The following is an 18,966-nucleotide window of genomic DNA, read 5'->3' as shown; positions in this document are numbered from 1 at the left end:
GCAGCAAAGAACGAAGCAAAGGGATGAGAGAAAAATGATTCAAAAGAAGAAAAAGAGCACTATTTTTCTCTCTTCCCCCGCCCCACAAAATGCATGCATGCACACACACACACACACACACACACACACACACACACACACATATACACTCCAAGGGAATTAGCTTCTTAATCATAAACAGAGAGGCCTGAAGTAAGAACCGAAATGAAGAGCAAAGGAGGTGACCTTTCCATAGTCCTCTCCTTTGATACATGCGCCAGGCAGAACCAATCAATGACGACAGTTTCAACTATATAAACACCTAAGGGCTAGATGTCATATTTGACATGGTCCGGTCTTCTCCTAGACACAGAACAGGGACAGAAAAGTTGTTTCATACATCTAGGAACACGCTATGCAATTAAAATGAAAATATTTGCTTATCAGTTATGGCACTGTAATGTCAAACACACAGTGGCTGCTTGATGTTTTACTTTTACCTCCCAGTAACAAGAAATTTAGCCAGTTTTGTTTAGTTGTCTTCTGAATGTATCAGTGTGAAAGGTTAGGTTTAAGTGAAAGAGAAGATAAGCTGCCTGACAAGTCTAAGAGAGCTGAGGAAAGATCTCCATGTCCTACTTGTTTAGACAATGCCATCAGTGCTAGTTTAGGCAAATGCTATTAGGGGAACATTCACTACTGGCTTAAAATATCCAAACCGCCCAGAGTCTCTTTAAGAGTGAGATGGGCAATCACTAAATTTAATAAATAAATAAAAATGAGCAGACTATTCATTGAAAAATGAAACTAACACCACATAAGCGATCTTTACAAAATCAGCAAAATCACAATAAACTGTTAATTCATATTCTTATTTACTTGAGTCAATTTAGTTCAAGGAGGAAATAAAGAAGAACAACATGTTAGAGATCTGGAAAACTATTAATATGCCAAATAAGATGACAAATCCAGATGTATCACCAAAACAGAACTTCCTATTATATGCCAAGTCCAGTTTCCTTCAGTGATATGCTGTATCACTCTGTAGTTTCTTCCCCAAAACCTTAAACTGTCTACTGTTGACCTCACCCCATTCCTAAGAGGTCTGTAAGGGGCATGCATAAGTGCACCAGCGTGCCTACCATCCCTGTCCTAATATTCCTTTTTACTTACTCTTTTCACGTATTCAAATTATGTTTATACTTTTATCTTTATCTTATATATGCTTGACAAATAAACTTATGATTATGATTATGATTTCCTTCAAATCTTGTTGAACATACCTTAATTTGGAGATCAGCATATTTTCAGGTACATTGAAATTATTGTATAGTCTCATATGATTGCTGGGCTGTCATCAGTTGTCAGAATAGTAGAATTTTCTGACATATGGTAGTATTTTGTATGGAAAGGTGAGAGCCATCACTTGCTTGCCAAATTCTTACTCTTCTTGACAGAAGGTTGAGTCTGACCCATGGCTAAGAGAGAAAATCATTACCTTTTTCAAGGATGTGTCCTTGAATGTTAAAAAAGAAAGTCATCAAGACCTTGGTTTTTAAAAAGTTTTCCCTTGGCCCAGAAAATATAATTATACTCTAACCCTAACCCTAATACTTTCCTGGGTAAAATGACCGAAGAAAAAGATGATCTTGCAACTCCAGATGCACCTGGATAAAACTGATTTTCTGGACTCATTTCAGTCAGGGTTTTCTCCAGTGACTTACCAGGAACTGAAATAGGCTGATCGTTGTTAAACGGGGGGGGGGGAGGAATCTTAAAAGTATAGTCATGTTTTAAAAATTACAATGTTCTATTGATTCTAAATAAAAGCAAATCTTGAAAAACATATTCCACAATTTACTTGGCCTTAGAAACCATACTATAAAATGCCAGCATGTGTCCCTGTCACCCTTGACCTAAGACATGATACCAGTATTCATTTCCATGATATTCATAAAGGAAATTAAATCTAGAAAATACCATTTAAAAGCTGTAGCAGTATTAAGCTCTCCCTTAAGCCGCAGCTCCTCCTGCCTACACATGAACTATTGAACTCATCTAAAATTTATGGGAAGATGATTGCATAAATCTATTCCCAAAATGCTCATAAAATTGGGCTCACCTGTTAGGATGAACATACTAAGGTCCCAATATGATACTTTATGCTTATTAACTTCAGCTTTGCCAGTTTGCATCTAGATTTGCACATGGAAAAACCATCCCTACTCCAGGTATAGCCTGGTATTGTTGAAATATCTTTTGTTATTACTTCCAAAGTGATCAAATGTAAATAAGGTTGTGTGAAAAAGGCATAACACAGCAGGAATTTTCTCTTGCAAAATGAACAGTACAGTTGTGTTCTTGGACAGTTTCCTCTATTTTTAGCAAGGCTTGTTTTGCAAGAGAAGTTATTAGCAGGATGTCAGCCCAATTTTTTTTTTCTAGCAGTGGTGCCTTATTAAAAGGCCAATGCTTATTCATTTAAAAACCAGAAAGTAGAGATGAATTCATAATGAATGCACAGTGGCCATTGGTCCCATTCATCTTGGGAGCTTCTTTCCAAATGCTACAATTATAATTTCATTAACTTCCAACAATAACCAACCTTGTACCTATTGGCATTATAAGCTCCTGCCCATTTATTGGGTGAAACAGGGCATGAATAGTCCTCAGTAATTATACAAAGTGGCTGGGTGTGGTGTCAACAAAGATCAGGTATTATTAACAAGCCGATAATGCTCAGCTACATATCTCAGTCCCAAGTTGACCAAGTGAGGTTGTCCAAGAATTCCATAAGCGAAGTGTCTCATCTGTTCCCTTCGCGGTGAAATTCAGCAGGTTCTGACAAGTTCTGGAGAACCGGTAGTGGAAATTTTGAGTAGTTCAGAGAACCGGCAAATACCACCTCTGGCTAGCCCCAGAGTGGGGTGGAAATGGAGATTTTGCAGTATCCTTCTCCTGCCACATCCACCAAGCCACGCCCACCAAGCCACATCCACCAAGCCACACCACGCCCACAGAAATGGTAGTAAAAAAAATTGAATTTCACCACTGGTTCCCTTGGTATTTTTGCAAAACTGTTTTAATGTATAAAGCCCATCTACAAGCCTGAAGATCACTTTCAAAGTGACAAAAACATGCTTCCCTGCCTCCGCATCAAAGAAAAAGTATTATTTAATTGTAGGTAGAACCACTTTCAGGATGAGAGAATACTCAAATCCATGTCAGTCCAGCAGTTGGGAGACTGATTCCATTTCCTGCACATATCCTGCTAAAGAAACCATACGGGAAGTCCTCTCTTTCATATACCAAAGAACAGTGGTGGAATGTCAGCAAAGTAAATTTCAATTTTCTTTACTTCTAAATATATTTTTTACCTTTTTATTTCTTATTCCTTTTGCTGCCATTTCTTTATGAAGTTAAAGTCTCCACAGTTCTCCATTACCAACTTTAGTCCTAGTGAGCAGATTATCCTGAGAGTAGAGATGGGACCATTAGCAATGTTCTCAAATCCATTTCATTAATGGGTTAATCCATTTCATCGCAGTTGAAAGTACCATTATATTTTTTTAAACAATTTAAGAAAATGCATGCAATTTTCTAGTGTAGGCATTTTCCATGCAATTTTTTAAAATCTGTATTTTAGTATGTTCTCTCTTTCCCCAAGGAATTTTACTCATGGCCATAATAGGCTATTCTGATGAGAAAAGAATTGATTCATTATAATCATTCTGTGTTTTGTAAATGATTTGTGTGAGGTTAGCCAACATTTTAGTGGTTCATCTTCTCCTCCTTTTCAGTGAACTAAGCCAGAATAATTTTCTACAACCATGTTGTGGCCTACAATATTGTCAAACTTAGATTTGTTCATATTTGTGTGCATATGTCCTGAGTTTAGGAATTACTAATTATGTCAAATGATATGGTTGGTCTTCAATTTTTAGGAGCACCACAAACAGGGTCCTAATTTCCTATTCTTACTGTTATGTTTAAAGAAAGAAAAAAATCCAGGGAGACTGGAACCAAAATAAACATGTTTTTTTAAAGCATCTTCTGCTTTTTCTTGATATTCCCATTGCTCTCGGGCTGCATATTTATTCCTTTAAAATATGAAAGAAGATGCTATACATATGAATATCTGCTTAGAATGCCGGTTTTTACGCTTTGGTGAAATAGTAACACAAATCAGTACAGAACCAATGTGGCATTGTAGACAAAAGACAAAAGTAAAAGTTTGGGAAGATGGGGTTGTTTATTTTCTGGATCAATCACTGTCTCTTGTACTAACCCATTTTTCAAGACTGTTATAAGGATAAGATGAAGAATGAACTGATCCAGTGGTACAAACACACACACATTACTTTGATCTTTCCATTCTCCTGTACCACATGGCTGAAGCGTCAAATTCTTCTTACCAAATAGAAAGTCCCCCATAAAACCTTATGGGATGCTTGTAAGGTCACTTGCACATCACCTATGTTTCCATTGCTCAATACCTGAGAAGCACTTTGCTGCCAATGCCTGATCATCTTCACATCTACTGATGTTAAAATGTAGAGCACACACCTATAGTAGATGAAGTAGGTGAAAGGAGATGGGAGGCAGACAATGGGCAACAGACCACCAACTAGTTCTGAAGAATTGCAGTGTTTCAGGATAAATGCCAGCTCTACTGGAATTAAACATATATCATCACAAAACCAGCAATACTTAGATCTCTGGTATCCATGAGATTTAGTCACATTAAGTAGCTAATTCTAAACTGTCATTTTTCAAGACTGTTATAAGGATAAGATGAAGAATGAACTGATCCAGTGGTACAAACACACACACATTACTTTGATCTTTCCATTCTCCTGTACCACATGGCTGAAGCGTCAAATTCTTCTTACCAAATAGAAAGTCCCCCATAAAACCTTATGGGATGCTTGTAAGGTCACTTGCACATCACCTATGTTTCCATTGCTCAATACCTGAGAAGCACTTTGCTGCCAATGCCTGATCATCTTCACATCTACTGATGTTAAAATGTAGAGCACACACCTATAGTAGATGAAGTAGGTGAAAGGAGATGGGAGGCAGACAATGGGCAACAGACCACCAACTAGTTCTGAAGAATTGCAGTGTTTCAGGATAAATGCCAGCTCTACTGGAATTAAACATATATCATCACAAAACCAGCAATACTTAGATCTCTGGTATCCATGAGATTTAGTCACATTAAGTAGCTAATTCTAAACTGTCATAAATACACTATGTGGACATGTCTACATCAACCATTTTAGGCTGTGAACAGAACAATCTGCCTAGATAGCTTTCTGCTCTATTTATCTGCATAACAATCTTCTACTGAATTTTGTCAATGTCATATGGCAAGATTTGTGATATAATGAACCTTCACAGCTCACTTCCATGTCTATTCATCTAATTTCTAACTGTGTTGATTTAAGTTCTCCTGAAGCTAATGAAATCATCCAGAAAACTATCCAGAGATAGTTCTTGCAACTACAGCTACCATTTTTAGAACTGAATTGGGAATAGGATGCAATTATCATATGGCTGTTTTCTTGAATGTGTTAAAATTCCTCTTCTTTTCACCACGTTAACCCACAAACTGCAAGCTGCAATGTTACATATTTTCTTTCTGACAGATTTTTTTAAAATTTCTATTTAAAATGATTCCTAGAAGAAAAGTAATAGCAATAGCTATAGCACTTATATACCACTTCCCAGTGCTTTACAAACCCTCTCTAAGCGCTTTACGGAGTCAGCATATTGCCCCCAACAATCTGGTCCTCATTTTACAAACCTCGGAAGGATGGAGGGCTGAGTCAACCTTGAGATGGTCAGGATCAAACTCCTGCCTGTGAAATAACCACTAACACCTTTGAAAATAACACCTACTAAAAGTCAATTATATAATTCTATTCCCAAAACTTCAAAACAAGCAATTTGATAAAAAAAAAAAAGAGTATGTAATCGGCAGACCTACTCAAGGACAAGTCAGTTTCTCCCTCTAGTGGAAAGATAGAAACTTTCCACTAATTTCAATTTAATTTTATGATAATTTCAAGCCACCAGGCTTGAAATCTTAGGATTAGACAATTTAGAACTACACCGTCTTCGGTCTGACCTAAGCGTAGTACACAAAATTATCTGCTACAATGTCCTACCTGTCAATGACTACTTCAGCTTCAACCGCAATAATACACAAGCACACAATAGATACAAACTCAAGGTAAACCGCTCCAAACTTGATTGCAGAAAATACGACTTCAGCAACAGAGTGGTCAATGCCTGGAATGCACTACCTGACTCTGTGGTTACTTCCCCAAAGCCCCATAACTTTAACCTTAGACTGTCTACTGTTGACCTCACCCCATTCCTAAGAGGTCTGTAAGGGGAGTTCATAAGCATACAAATAAGTGCCTATCGTCCCTGTCCTAATGTCCCCTTTTATTCATATCCTTATCCTATATTCATAATCATGTTTACACTTATATCTGCTATTTTATAAATATTTGACAAATAAATAAATCAATAAAAATAAAAATAAAAATAAAAATAAAAATAAAAATAAAAATAAAAATAAAAATAAAAATACATACATACATACATACATACATTTCAATCCTATAGCAATTACTGATGGATAAATCATTTTGCATTTAAAAAGCAAAGACTACCGTATTTGTAATTCTTTCCAATACAAGATTCTGTATCTTAATTAATAGGCTTTCAATTAGTGTAGGTCTCATTTCTTCATCATGAAATGTAACAAAGAAGTAACATACGTTTTTCTGTGTGATGAGTGAAAGAAAGCTGTTCATTTGTACAAAGGCCTATTAATCTACAAAGGCCTTTTTTTCATCACTCCAAATCCCAAACCTTCTGTCTTCCCTCTTAGTTTTTTTATGTAGAATTTTTATTAAGTAGATTTTAATTACAATAGTATAATCTTTACTTCTACATGAAAGAAAGGGAGGAGGAGGAGGAAGAGGAGGAGAAGAAGATGATGATAAATCTATAAAAAGTAATTTTGAACTTTCATCTCAGCAAATACAAATAATCTTTATTACTCTTTACCATTTTCTTAATTTTCAGGCAACAATCTCCTCATCCTATATCCCATCTCTTATTTATAAAGAAATTCATGCAACATCATCTTTTCAGTCCCAGTGTCAGCAGAAAATCTATTAAGAGTTACCAGAAATAACAGCATATCTTATTTTAACCTTTATCTTTCTGATGAAACCTAAGTTAATCAGAGAAGAATTGGCAAGGAAAAGTCATATTTGCCAGTGGTTTGCCTGTGCTCAGTGGACAGAGAGATTTAAACTGAACAAGAAAAAAAAATCTATTATTACCAATGTGGAAACTGATTTTGAATTGGATTTATGTATTAGTGACAATATGGTATTGTTAAGATATATAAATTATTATTAAAAATAAATATGGAGAATGACGTGTTAAAGATTGTATGATCAAATGGATAAAAAACTTTGGATATAATGCTTTATCAGTAGGAGGACATGTGGCGTAAAGGACTGAAATTTACACTGAATTACAATTTGAGAGATAATTTTTACAAGATGATGTATCATTGGTATTTAACACCTAATAAATAAGTCTGTCAAATGTATGTTGGAAATATAAGTAATGTAAGTAGTCCAAAGGCACTTTTTATCATCTCTGGTGGACATAATAAGAAAGCTAAGAAATTATTTTGTATTATGTATCTGTGCCTTTGGGTCAGAGCCAAAATGTGGTTCTGAACAAAGACCTGATTAGTAGACCGACACTTTGGAAGCTCTCTTGATAAGGAGAGGATAGGAGATTGCCCACATGAGTAGAGTTTTTGTAGTCTTATAATCATGTGCTGATAAGAGATATTTATCTACTGTTATAGAAGCGATTTTCATATTCTCTATTGTTTTAAAATAATGTTTTGTACATTGTTAAGTTTAGTTGTTTTCAGTGTTTCAACTCACTTGGTGTGTGTAAGCAAAGAATAGTAAGGAAAAAAATAATAACCATAAATAAATGAATGAAAATCAGTTCCTTAATGCAGGGGTCACCAACCTTTCGGACCTCAGGGACCACTAAATTCATAATTTTAAATCCCGTGACCAGTAATAAGAATTTTTTTAAATTTTAAATTTTAATTTAATTTAGAAATTTTAAAAAATGAGCCGAGGTGGCACAGTAGTTAGAGTGCAGTACTGCAGCTACTTCAGCTGACTGCTAGTTCAGCAGATCAGCGGATCAAATCTCACCGGCTCAAGGTTGACTCAGCCTTCCATCCTTCCGAGGTGGGTAAAATGATTGTTGGGGGCAATATGCTAGTTAATATACTGTCTTTGGTATAAGCCGCCCAGAGTCTTCGGAGAGTGGGCGGCATAGAAATATGACTAATAAAATAAATAAATAAATAATTTTTTAAAAAAAAGATAAATAGTATTTAGTGCAATATAAAAAATGCAAATACTTTTTCTGCAGACCACCAAAATTTTCTCGTGGACCATCAGTGGTCCATGGACCACCAGTTGGTGACCACTGCCTTAATGTTATTACATTCTATTACACTTGGTAAATTACATTTTATTAAATATATACTTTGTTCATGCAATTTAGAGAATTCTCATTAAGAACTACAAATTAGTCCTCTTTACTTACCATCATAATTGAGACCAGAAGATTCATTAAGTAGGGCAAAAATTAACTGAGGCATCACATCACTCTACCCAGTTTTATGAACTTTTTGCAGCAGTCATTAAATGAATCACCATGATCATTGAGTGAGACTGTGACCTGTGATCTTTCCTGCTGGCTTGTCCATTGACTTTTCTGAATCCAGATTGGAAGGTCACAAATGGTGATCACATGATTGCAGGACGCCTGCATTGGCAGCCAATGTTAATTGGCTGCCAAGTGCCCAGATCACAATTACAGGACTGCAGAGAAGCTGCAACAGTCATAAGTGTAAAGATTAGTAGTAAGTCACATTTTCAGCACCATAACGTCAAATGGTCACTAAACAAATGGTCAGAAATTGAAGACTGCTTGTATGACGATGTTGGGAAGCACTCAGCTTGGCAGGCAGGAAGGATCAAGTATTGAGCTAGGCTGGAATCACTGCACAACCACAAAAGAGCTAGACCTGACCCTCCACCCCCAGGTTCCCAGGAGAAGGGAACAGGAGGAGGAGGTTTTGGTGGGAAGGTTTTGGGGGAAACAGAGGGAGTGTGAGAGGACGAAGGAGGGTTTTGTTTTCTGAGGGGAGAAAGGCCGGAAAGTAAGGATAGGGAGGATCCTATCCTTCCTAGGCTGGGGGAAAAGGAGGCCTGAGAAGATAGGAAAAGAGGCTTAAGGGGGAAATGGAGAAAGAGGCTTGGGAAAGAGAGAGGGAATGAAGGCAATAGGGAGGATAGGAGAGGCTTTTGTGGGGCAAGCCTGAGGGAGAGAAGGAGATAGGAGAGGAAAGGCTTCTGTGGGGCAAGCAGAGAAATCCACAAAGAAGCAGAGGTGGTGGAAGGAGAGCTCAGCAGGCAATTCAAGAAAGGCAGAGAGGAGAGAGAGAGAAAGGAAGAAGGGCTGACCAGCCACATGAATACTATCTCATCAAGTGACCTGCCGGCTGGGAAAAGACTGACAATCACTCTACCACATGACCTGCCTGCTGAGAGGAGACTGATCACCACCACACTACATGACTCAGGCCAGTAGAAGTGCCTCAGTGAGGGACCAGTGTAGACCGGTAGCCATACCAAGAGGGCCAGGAGAACCCGGACTCCAGCAGCCCTTCCGGGGGTAGCGCTACAAATTGTTCCCAAGAGTCGACTGTCAGACTGGGAAGATTCCTGTATTACTGACAGAACATAATAAAATAGTTAGTTTGAAATCTGCATGTGTGCACCTGTTAATTCGTGCCTGAAAGCAAATCTTGGAAATCAGAAGAATTATACACATATGAAAGACCTATATTATTCATAATATTTTATGAATATTATTTTAAAAAGGTAAATATACAAATTTGCAGACTAGTAAAGATGACTAAACAATCTCTGCAACTGATGAATATTAAGCCTATTGATTTCAGTTGCTTCCTTAGCAGACCTCTTTTGCTATTCTTATAAACAGAAAATTATGATAATGCTCTGTACCCAAACATTAATGTTTTAAAATAAGCTGAAGGAAATACTTATCTACTCAAGAGTAAAACTAAATGATGGAATTCACTGCAAGCCACTGTGCTAATAGCTGCCAGATAGGATGCCTTTAAAAAGGAACTTGGCAGATTTATAGTGGATCAGACTATTATGGTAGTAGTTTCTAATATAGATTTACTATTTCCTGAATATTAGCTGACTGTTGTGTTCTGCCTATCATTTACCAGGTGGTGGCAGCAGAGAGTTACGAAAAGAAAAATTGTATTGAGTGATAGGGAAGTCATTGCACAAAATCAGTTGATTTCTGGTTATTTCATGGCCATGCCTTTATAAAAGATCCTAATGCTCAAAAGTTTGTAGGCAGTGAAAAGTTGTAGACTTCTCCAAACTTCTGTCATCCCTTTTCAGTCTTCCCGAAAGAAATAAAGTTGGTTGATTTGAATTTTTCTTCTGCACATTAGAGACCAAAGGAGAAGGAAAATCTCAAATATTACAATGATCATTCGGTAGAGATGCTGCATGAAGTAACAACTGTAATTTCAAGGAAACATGGAGAAACATTGTATTAAGACAGGTTTATATATAGTGTGGAAAAAAATCAACAAACAGTTCGGTAATGACTGTCCTGGTAAAACCAGGTCTCTGGGTAAAACAGAATAATAGTAAACTACCTCTCTCTACAGTTTAAATCTATCTATTGATATGGCTTATAAAAATACAGGCAGATTACATGTGTTTAGGAATATGAGATTTTATATAATTAGGTGGGAATTCCAAGAGTTGAAGTGACTCCTGGCCAGTGACTAAAGCAGGCGAAGCGCGGAAGGAGTAAAAGAAGGCAGCAGTTGTTCCAGGTAGCCATTTTGGGCACCGTTGGTTGCGTTTTCAGCCTCCAAACACATCGCGTTTTCGGGAAGCGATCCGCAGTGATGTGCTTTGGCGATCCCCGCAGCCTTGAAGGGCTCTCAAACAGAACATTTGGAGGCTGAAAACACGACGCTCAGATTCCTGGCTGCAATCTCTGCAGACAGGAAGAGGACATGCGGAGACTGAAGGGTGGGGGCCAGTGGATGGGGTGGAGCTGGTGTGTGGGGCTACAGAGTATAAGACGCACCCAAATTTTCACCTCCTTTTAGGAGGGAAAAAAGTGTGTCCTATAATTCAAAAAATACGGTACATGCATTTCAAATATTTTGGTATTATTTGAACAAAACACAATTATTTATTCTGGATATGAAATAAGAATTTGGGGGTGGGGAAAAAGGTAATATTTGGGATGATGTGTGTCTATAATTAAATGGTGCTTGAAGAGCAATGAAAGATTTGAAAGGGAGGAACTGGCTCCTTGCATAGCTGTTGTGGTGTCAGGCAGGTGTTACATGCTGCACTTGAAGCTAGTGAAAACATGGCAGTAATGGACATGCAGAGTAGACAGAGGAACCAATGTGCTTTGCTCTGCTCACCCTGAAAATCTCTCTGTAATACCTCCAAATTTTATTTTGGTTTGTTTCTACTGAGTCATAGCCTATCAGAAACAATACAGCAGAACTTCCAGGATGTGAATTTGTTTTGGAATTGAAATATTCCTTGATTCATGCGCACCCATTTAGCATTCCCATACACCTTAAAGCATATCAGATACCTGCTATATGTATATTTCAATCATTTGATCAAACTTGATCAAATAAATATTCCTTAATACGTAGATAAGAGGTATAATAAGTTTAAGTTCTGAATACTAGTTAGGAAATACTATTTGACAGTATACTTATTTGTATTCCACTTTTATTATTTTTATAAACAACTCAAGTTTTATTGTTATAAACAACTCAAGGCTGTAAACATATCTAGTATTTTAAGTAAATATTTAGAAAAAAGAAATCTCTTTTCTGATCCTGCTCCATCCAACAATTCACAAGGGAGTATGTTCCCCCCCAATAGGAATTTTACTTCCCCTTCCTCCATCTTGCAGCCCCTCAGGTATCCTAAAATTGCTCTGAAGAAATCCTCTGATCCTCAACTGTAATTCTGAAGAGACGTTTCAGGAGAAACTCATCCATCAATCTCTATCTCAGTCGTGTGTGTGTGTGTGTGTGTGTGTGTGTGTGTGTGTGTGTGTGTGTTATTATAAGATCCATGTTGATACTAGGGCATGTTTATATTCTTCGAGATCCTCTTTTTATCCCTGAGAATAGAGGAATACCTCTCTGTAAGAGCAGATAAGTGAAAATATGTAACCAATGTCAAATTTCTTTTTAAAAAAGGAATGGTCATCTGGATTTTTTTCTAATATGTAAAATTTGCTTTCATGCAATGCATAAATTAATCATTTATGTACCCCAGCTATTGAGGTTAATTCTGGAGGTTTTCAAGAAACAATTGGACAACCATTTATTCAAGATGGTATGAAGATCCTGCTCTGGGCAGGAGTTGAACTAGAAGGCCTTCCAAGTTCCTTTCCAACCCTATGATTCTATAAATTAGCACTGACATGTATAAAACAAATTAAGTTTTATATAATAAAATATTTGGCCTAAAATACACACATCTTTTAAAATTATTGAAGAGCAGATTACTATATAATCAGTTAATGTAGCATTAGCATATTGGCATAGAGCTTTCAGCAGTGGGTAGATACACAGTTCCCATGTTCACATTTGACATATAAAGAAGATAGCTTTTTGTAAAAAATAATCTAATATAATCTTCATACAGCTATGCAGTTCTTGGCCTCACCAGTGCCTAAACAGGATACCATTTCAAAATCCTGTGTACTTGCCTTTGGTGCAATCTTGGAAGAAAGGTTGAACATAAATGTAACAAAAATATTTTTAGACTATGTAAAATAAAAAAGAAACCCCTTCAAAGCCTAATTATTTATCTTGGTTAAATCAAGACAATCACAGATAATGATTTTTCCCAAATCTTTGGCTGTATTGCAATGGTTGTTTCAATTTGTAGTATCCAGCTAAACATTTCCTATTCATGGGTTAACAATATATTTTTACCAATATGTGTATTTTAACAGTATTTATCCAACATAACAAAATAAACTGCAATTTGTTATATTTTTTACAAAACATTTTATAAATATTTTTACAAAATGTATACAAAGCAATTTCAAGTGAGACATACTATACAAATGAAAGTTTTTAAGCAAATGAAGTTCATATTACATTGACAAAAAGTGACACATCCTCTTTCGGTAAAGTCAGTCTGTAAGGCCTCCCAAATCTAACAGATCAGTTATGCTGACCTTGTTGAATCAGATTTTTTTTATAGTTGCCAGCTAAAAATGTTTTAAGTTTAGACAATGTGGAAAGACATCAGGTAGTCAAGAGACCAAATCTACAAAGCAGGTAAGCACAAATAAATGGCCTTCACTGGATTCAGGACCATGGGCTGCATAACAAATTCACACTTTGTTTCTTTACAATGAACAAAAATATTTTTACTGCATTACCATTTAAAATATTCAGAACTCTAAAACCAAGTTCAGTTTAATAAATAAAATACATTAGCTATCCCAGGTTAATTCAGCTGAACTTTGTTCAGTGGGTTCCCAGCACAAAATCCTGGGATAAATATAGGTATGATTTAATCCACATTGATGAAGTGCATTTCAGATGTCTTGGCTAAGACGTTATCTAAAATTAAACTCTCACCTAAGATTCAAAACATATACACTTTATTTTGGTATTTAGGTTCAGAATAGTCTGTACATACAATGGGAACTTTACACTAGCAGGTAAAACCAAAATAAGAAGTTGTACAAATGTGAATATTTTTGTTTTACATTTCCAATCAGATACTAGTTAAACTAATTTATGTGACTGGTGCAATATACACCCTGCTTTCCAAATTACCTCATTATGGTTACAGTTCAATTATGTTTCCTTCACAAAACCTTGAGGGAAAACCACCTTCTACTCTCTTTATATTACTTAAAAGAAATAATTAAAGCCATCCTCGCAAAAAATAAATTTGTGAAAATTATAGTTATTTAAATTATGGTTGCCATGAAGTGTACAAAATCATAAGCCTGTGACTTTAAAATCACACTTTTTTTTAAAAAAAAGGAGGCAATAAAACTAAACTCCATGTTTCTATTCCTATTATATGTGGATTGTACATTAACTGTTGTTACTCTTTTGCTGAATTAAATGATATTTTATTAATCCATGGCAATATGGCCACAATACAAGGATGGTAGTGTGTTCTGTGTTGAATAATATAACAGAATACAGTTTTGCATTACATTATTTGGAATAAAAAAAGGAAAATATGACTCTTTCTGAACAATTCTGGCAATCTGACTGACAACCAGTTCATCATTGCTCCGTAGCAAAACTACATGGGGCTTTACAGCTGAATGGAAGAGAAAGATCCCCATCAGATCAGGATCAAAGAGTCCTCAATAAATTTTAAATATTCCTGTAAAGAGAAGCTGCAGACAAAGTGTCTTATAAATCACAGTTCTCTGTCCTTTTGAGCAGGCATAATTGTATGAAACAGTATTAAAGAAAGCTTGTATACTTTTTTCCTTAAGCCTGGCAACCTAAAAGGAGAAATTTGTAGATTTAAATAATAAAGAAATTTACATTATCAATATGATCACCAGCCAAATGCAAACCACGCATGAGGTTCTTTTGGCTCTAGTTTATGAGATATATGCTTTTACATGTAAATTTGTTAGTGTATAGAAATCTAACTTTGGTTTGTATGTGTTTTGGTAATATGACCACTGCTGCAAATGGATTAACATTCTGAACAATCAGAATCAGAAACAACCAAAATAACACTGTTCTTTAATTTGTTCAGATTAAGGCTAGTACTCCTTAAACTATAAACATCTACTATAACAACACAATTTTTAAGTAAAAATGCTTGTCATACTTGGTTTAGAAAAACATTATACCAGAAATATTTAGTTGATTATATCCAATTATAAAATACAAAAGCTTTTGCTGAAGAATCAATGTGTCAATCAAAAATGTGTTTTTGTGTATGTGTATGGTATGTGCATGACTACTTTACAGCCTCTTTTTAAAAGTTCCCATCTATTAGCTTTTCTAAACTTTATGTTTATTGTTCCATACCACATTGTAACTTAAACTCTACAATGTCATTCCTCTAAATTATATTGGTTTCTGCTTATGGAGCAGCTGAATAGCACTTGAAGTATAAAGCTCTGTAAACTCTGCTTATAATTTCTCAGTTTACAATTTTTTCTCTATTTCTTGTAAACCTAACAAAGACATTTCTGCAAAGAGGTAAACTGTAGAATTTTTAACCACAGAAATTTAAATCTTGACAGGAGATATAGAGAACAATTTCCTTATTAAATGTAAATTATTGACGGTATTTAATACACCTCTTATTAAACTGTGATTGTCAATACCGGTATACTACATTATGTAGGGTTTAGTAAATTAATGTTTCATTAAGCTACAACATTAAAACTGTTTATACAACAATGTAATCCGGTGGTTAGAGTGTAACACTTAGCCACAGATCATGATAAAGATGTTGGGAATTTTCTGTTCCGTATTTTATTAACCAGTTTTGTCATGTTGCCAACTCTGGATTATACAACCCTAATTGTAGCTATTGAAAAGCCAACAATTGTCAATCACAGTTCATGAATCTGGTTTAGTTATTAATTATAGGTTCAACCTCAGGCAACACATTAAACTATAGTCTAAAATAGAAACAAAAGCTTCTGATCTTACCAGTGCAATTGAATTGGAAAAAGAGAGGGAAGGGAAAGGCTCACTGAGAATCATTCTTGAAATGGTAAAGAACATGGTTGAGAATTACATTCAATCACAGCCAATGAATAGGCCTTACCAAACAGCTTTCTCTTAAGGTTTTACATTACTGGATACCTCACTGTAACCACAATGAGTATTGCTCTCAAACAAAGAACAGAACCTACTTTAGAAAGTACACGTCAGGCTGTACTTGTGGTATCTTTTCACATTTGTTTCTAAGGGAGATTTGTCCACAGTACTGTAACTATTAACACTCTAAGATACTATTTACAGCAGCTTCTAAAAGAGAGTCAGTTTCTACAATGCTTTCACTGTGGTCTGGAATAAACTTCTCCAGGCAGTTTTCCTGCGGAGCAATATGTGAACAGTTAGGATACTCTAACTGTAGAGAGCCACTAGCAGCTGCCTCACTTTGTGGCTGCCTTTCAGTCTTTTTCAGTTCTAATATATTTTTGAATGTAGTTTCTAAACTCTTATTGACAAGCAAATCCTTTTGGGGTTTTCCAGAAACTTTCCAGTTGTCTTGTGGCAAATCCACATTCTTTGGAGAACTCCGAGGAGTTTTATCTTGGAGGGAATGATTATATGCTGTTTCTGAATGAGAATCAACTGTATTCCAACAAGTTTTATTATGCATACCACGATCTGCATTTGATAAGATTTTAGATGAATGATCTTTAGAAGCTAAAGAATTTTCATTCAACTTGTCAAGACCCTTAAGAGCGATTTTTTGTTCAGAAGGAGCCGTATGTTGGCTTTCAGGAGAGCAGCTTTCAGAAGAGCATTTCTCAAATGTTAAAGCTTTTGCAAGATCTGCCTTTTTAACAGAAGTGTTTTCTTGTGGTGGACTCACAATATTGTTAGGCACTACATGAAGTTTGTTGCACATTAAAGACTCTGCTGTGCTTGACTTGTCTCTCATTTGGGTATTAGCAGTCTGGTTTGGAAAAGTTAAAGATTTGCTAGTTTGATGATCACTTCCATGAAGCTGTGTGTCATCAGCACTCTTGTCAAATTGTGTGGATGAGCAACAAAAATCTGCCAGAAAACCATCTGAAAATTGGAAGAAAAGTATTTTAATATTACACTGTTGTACAACAGCAAGACATAAGAAATATTCTTCAGTGTTTTCAGACCTGGGATACTGATATTTTGCCCAAAGTGGAATTTTGGGACCAACTTCTTAATATTTTTTTTTTTGTCATGGATCTGTAGGAACAAATACTACTGTAAGCCCCATTTACATTAAGCCACAACCAAGACATAAAAAATAAGTGATCTGCTAAATAAAAACATACAATGAACTATTGTACATTTTAAAATATGTTTTTAGGTTTCGGATTGTAGCTTAAGTGGAATTCTGGTTAGTTCAGTGTTCAGTGTGAATTACAATGAAAAGTGTTGTAACAGAATATCCTTTAAAAAGAAGTCAGAGTGGGAAAAAAAGACCTACGAAATCTGTTTGGTCTAGTGGTTAAGGCACTAGACTATAAGCTGGAGACTATAACTTCTACTCCTATTTTAGGCATGAAGCCAACTGGTAACTTTTTCTCAGTCCAACTTACCTCACAGGGTGGTTGTTATGGGGAAAATAGGAGGGGAAGATACATTGGATATGTTTGCTGTCTTGTGTTATTTATACAAATAATAAAGGTAGGATACAAATAAATAAATAAATAAATAACATTAAGTTAAAATTACCTGACCTATTAATTATTGCTGGACTTATTAACTGTTGTTTCACTGAAAACTAACGAATGCCTTCTGTACCTACATGCACATTTTTATAAAATAAACTAATATTTAAGAATTTCAAAGTATTTAAATTTCATGTTGAAATTTGTTCTCAATTGCCTTCATTAGTCTTTGTAGCTTACAACATTTCTGTTCAGAATATACTCAGAATAAGTATAGAGGTAAGAAATATACTTGCAAACATAGTTCCTTTTAAAACAAATTACATCATATTTTACAAGTGAAAGTGATTTAAATATTGGCATTTAGCAAAGCAAATTTTTGAATACATGATGCAGGTGTATCAAAATCACATATTGTATCTGCATCCTTCCAACAAACATACTGTTTGGGAAAGTGAAGAAGAGACAAACAGGTGGTGGGAGAGGGAAGAATTAAGATTAATAGTACAATAATATAGCCTACTGCATTATACTATTATTTACTTATTAGTGTGAATAAGGATCATTATGGATTTTAACAGCCACATATCCATCAAGAATTATACTGAGACTATGTTGCATTCAATTGGCAAGTAAAACAAAATGAAAAAGCAGTGAAATAAACAAAAGAAGTCTCATATCTAGAAGGAATCTTAGTTTCTTACCAGGATCAACTATTGCAAGACGTTTATCCCGGGACAGAGATTGTCTTTCTTCCTGGTTAAACATCCTGTCAATCATTACCATTTCTGCTGAAGGATTTATCCTCTGGAAAAGAAAACAAGCAAACAAAATCAGCGACCATATTACAAACAAAAAATGTTATGCTCCTGTTTTCTAGCCAATTGTTGAAATTATATGAGAACCATTTTAATATCATATCAAACCACAGAACAAAAGTTATATTCTTTTGTATTGTATTCAATGCAGTGCAGTGCAATACATAAAAACAGAACTCTGTCTGTTGGGATCCAGAAAAACCTTCTCTGCTGCACTTCTCTGCTGCACTGCTTGCCCTTTGGAACATCTGACCCTCTAAGGTAAAATCTTCCCCCACCTTCCTATCCTTTCACAACAACCTAAAGATCTGTCTCTGCTTAATGTCCTGGGTCCAAATAGGGGATAGCTCAATGCTGGAGGTGGGTGCTGGATTGATGGCAGACTCCTCCTCCTTTCCCTTGTTCTCTGCTCTCTACCCAGCCATCTTTTTTTTTAATCATACGGTTGTATTTCTCATTATGGTCTCTTTCATTGTTTATTTTATTGTTCTTTTATCTTACTTCTATTCTATTCATTCTTTTCATTTCTTCCTTTTTATTGTTGTTAAGTTGCCTAGAGTAGCCCTGTGGCGAGACATTTGGCATATAA

General features: G+C 35.6%; 1 protein-coding gene across 4 annotated transcripts in view; it reads right to left on the bottom strand.

Annotated features, from left to right (window-relative positions):
• Positions 1–13,061: 13,061 nt before the first annotated feature.
• BICRAL (BICRA like chromatin remodeling complex associated protein) overlaps positions 13,062–18,966 on the bottom strand; it is a 25,218-nt gene continuing 19,313 nt past the window's right edge. For all 4 annotated transcript variants that reach the window (XM_034427701.3, XM_087883225.1, XM_034427702.3 and 1 more), the window contains 2 exons: positions 18,264–18,366; positions 13,062–16,975 (listed from right to left, as the gene is read on the bottom strand). In XM_034427701.3, coding sequence (XP_034283592.2) covers positions 16,170–16,975; positions 18,264–18,366 — 909 coding nt within the window. In that variant the 3' untranslated portion in view covers positions 13,062–16,169. The remainder of the gene's footprint in view (positions 16,976–18,263; positions 18,367–18,966) is intronic.

The sequence above is a fragment of the Pantherophis guttatus genome, chromosome 1 (assembly GCF_059756535.1).
Source record: "Pantherophis guttatus breed Tessera chromosome 1, ASM5975653v1, whole genome shotgun sequence".
In the NCBI taxonomy this organism is placed as follows: domain Eukaryota; kingdom Metazoa; phylum Chordata; class Lepidosauria; order Squamata; family Colubridae; genus Pantherophis; species Pantherophis guttatus.
Note: the sequence above shows the minus strand (reverse complement) of the source record. Positions and strands in the feature narration are given on the sequence as shown.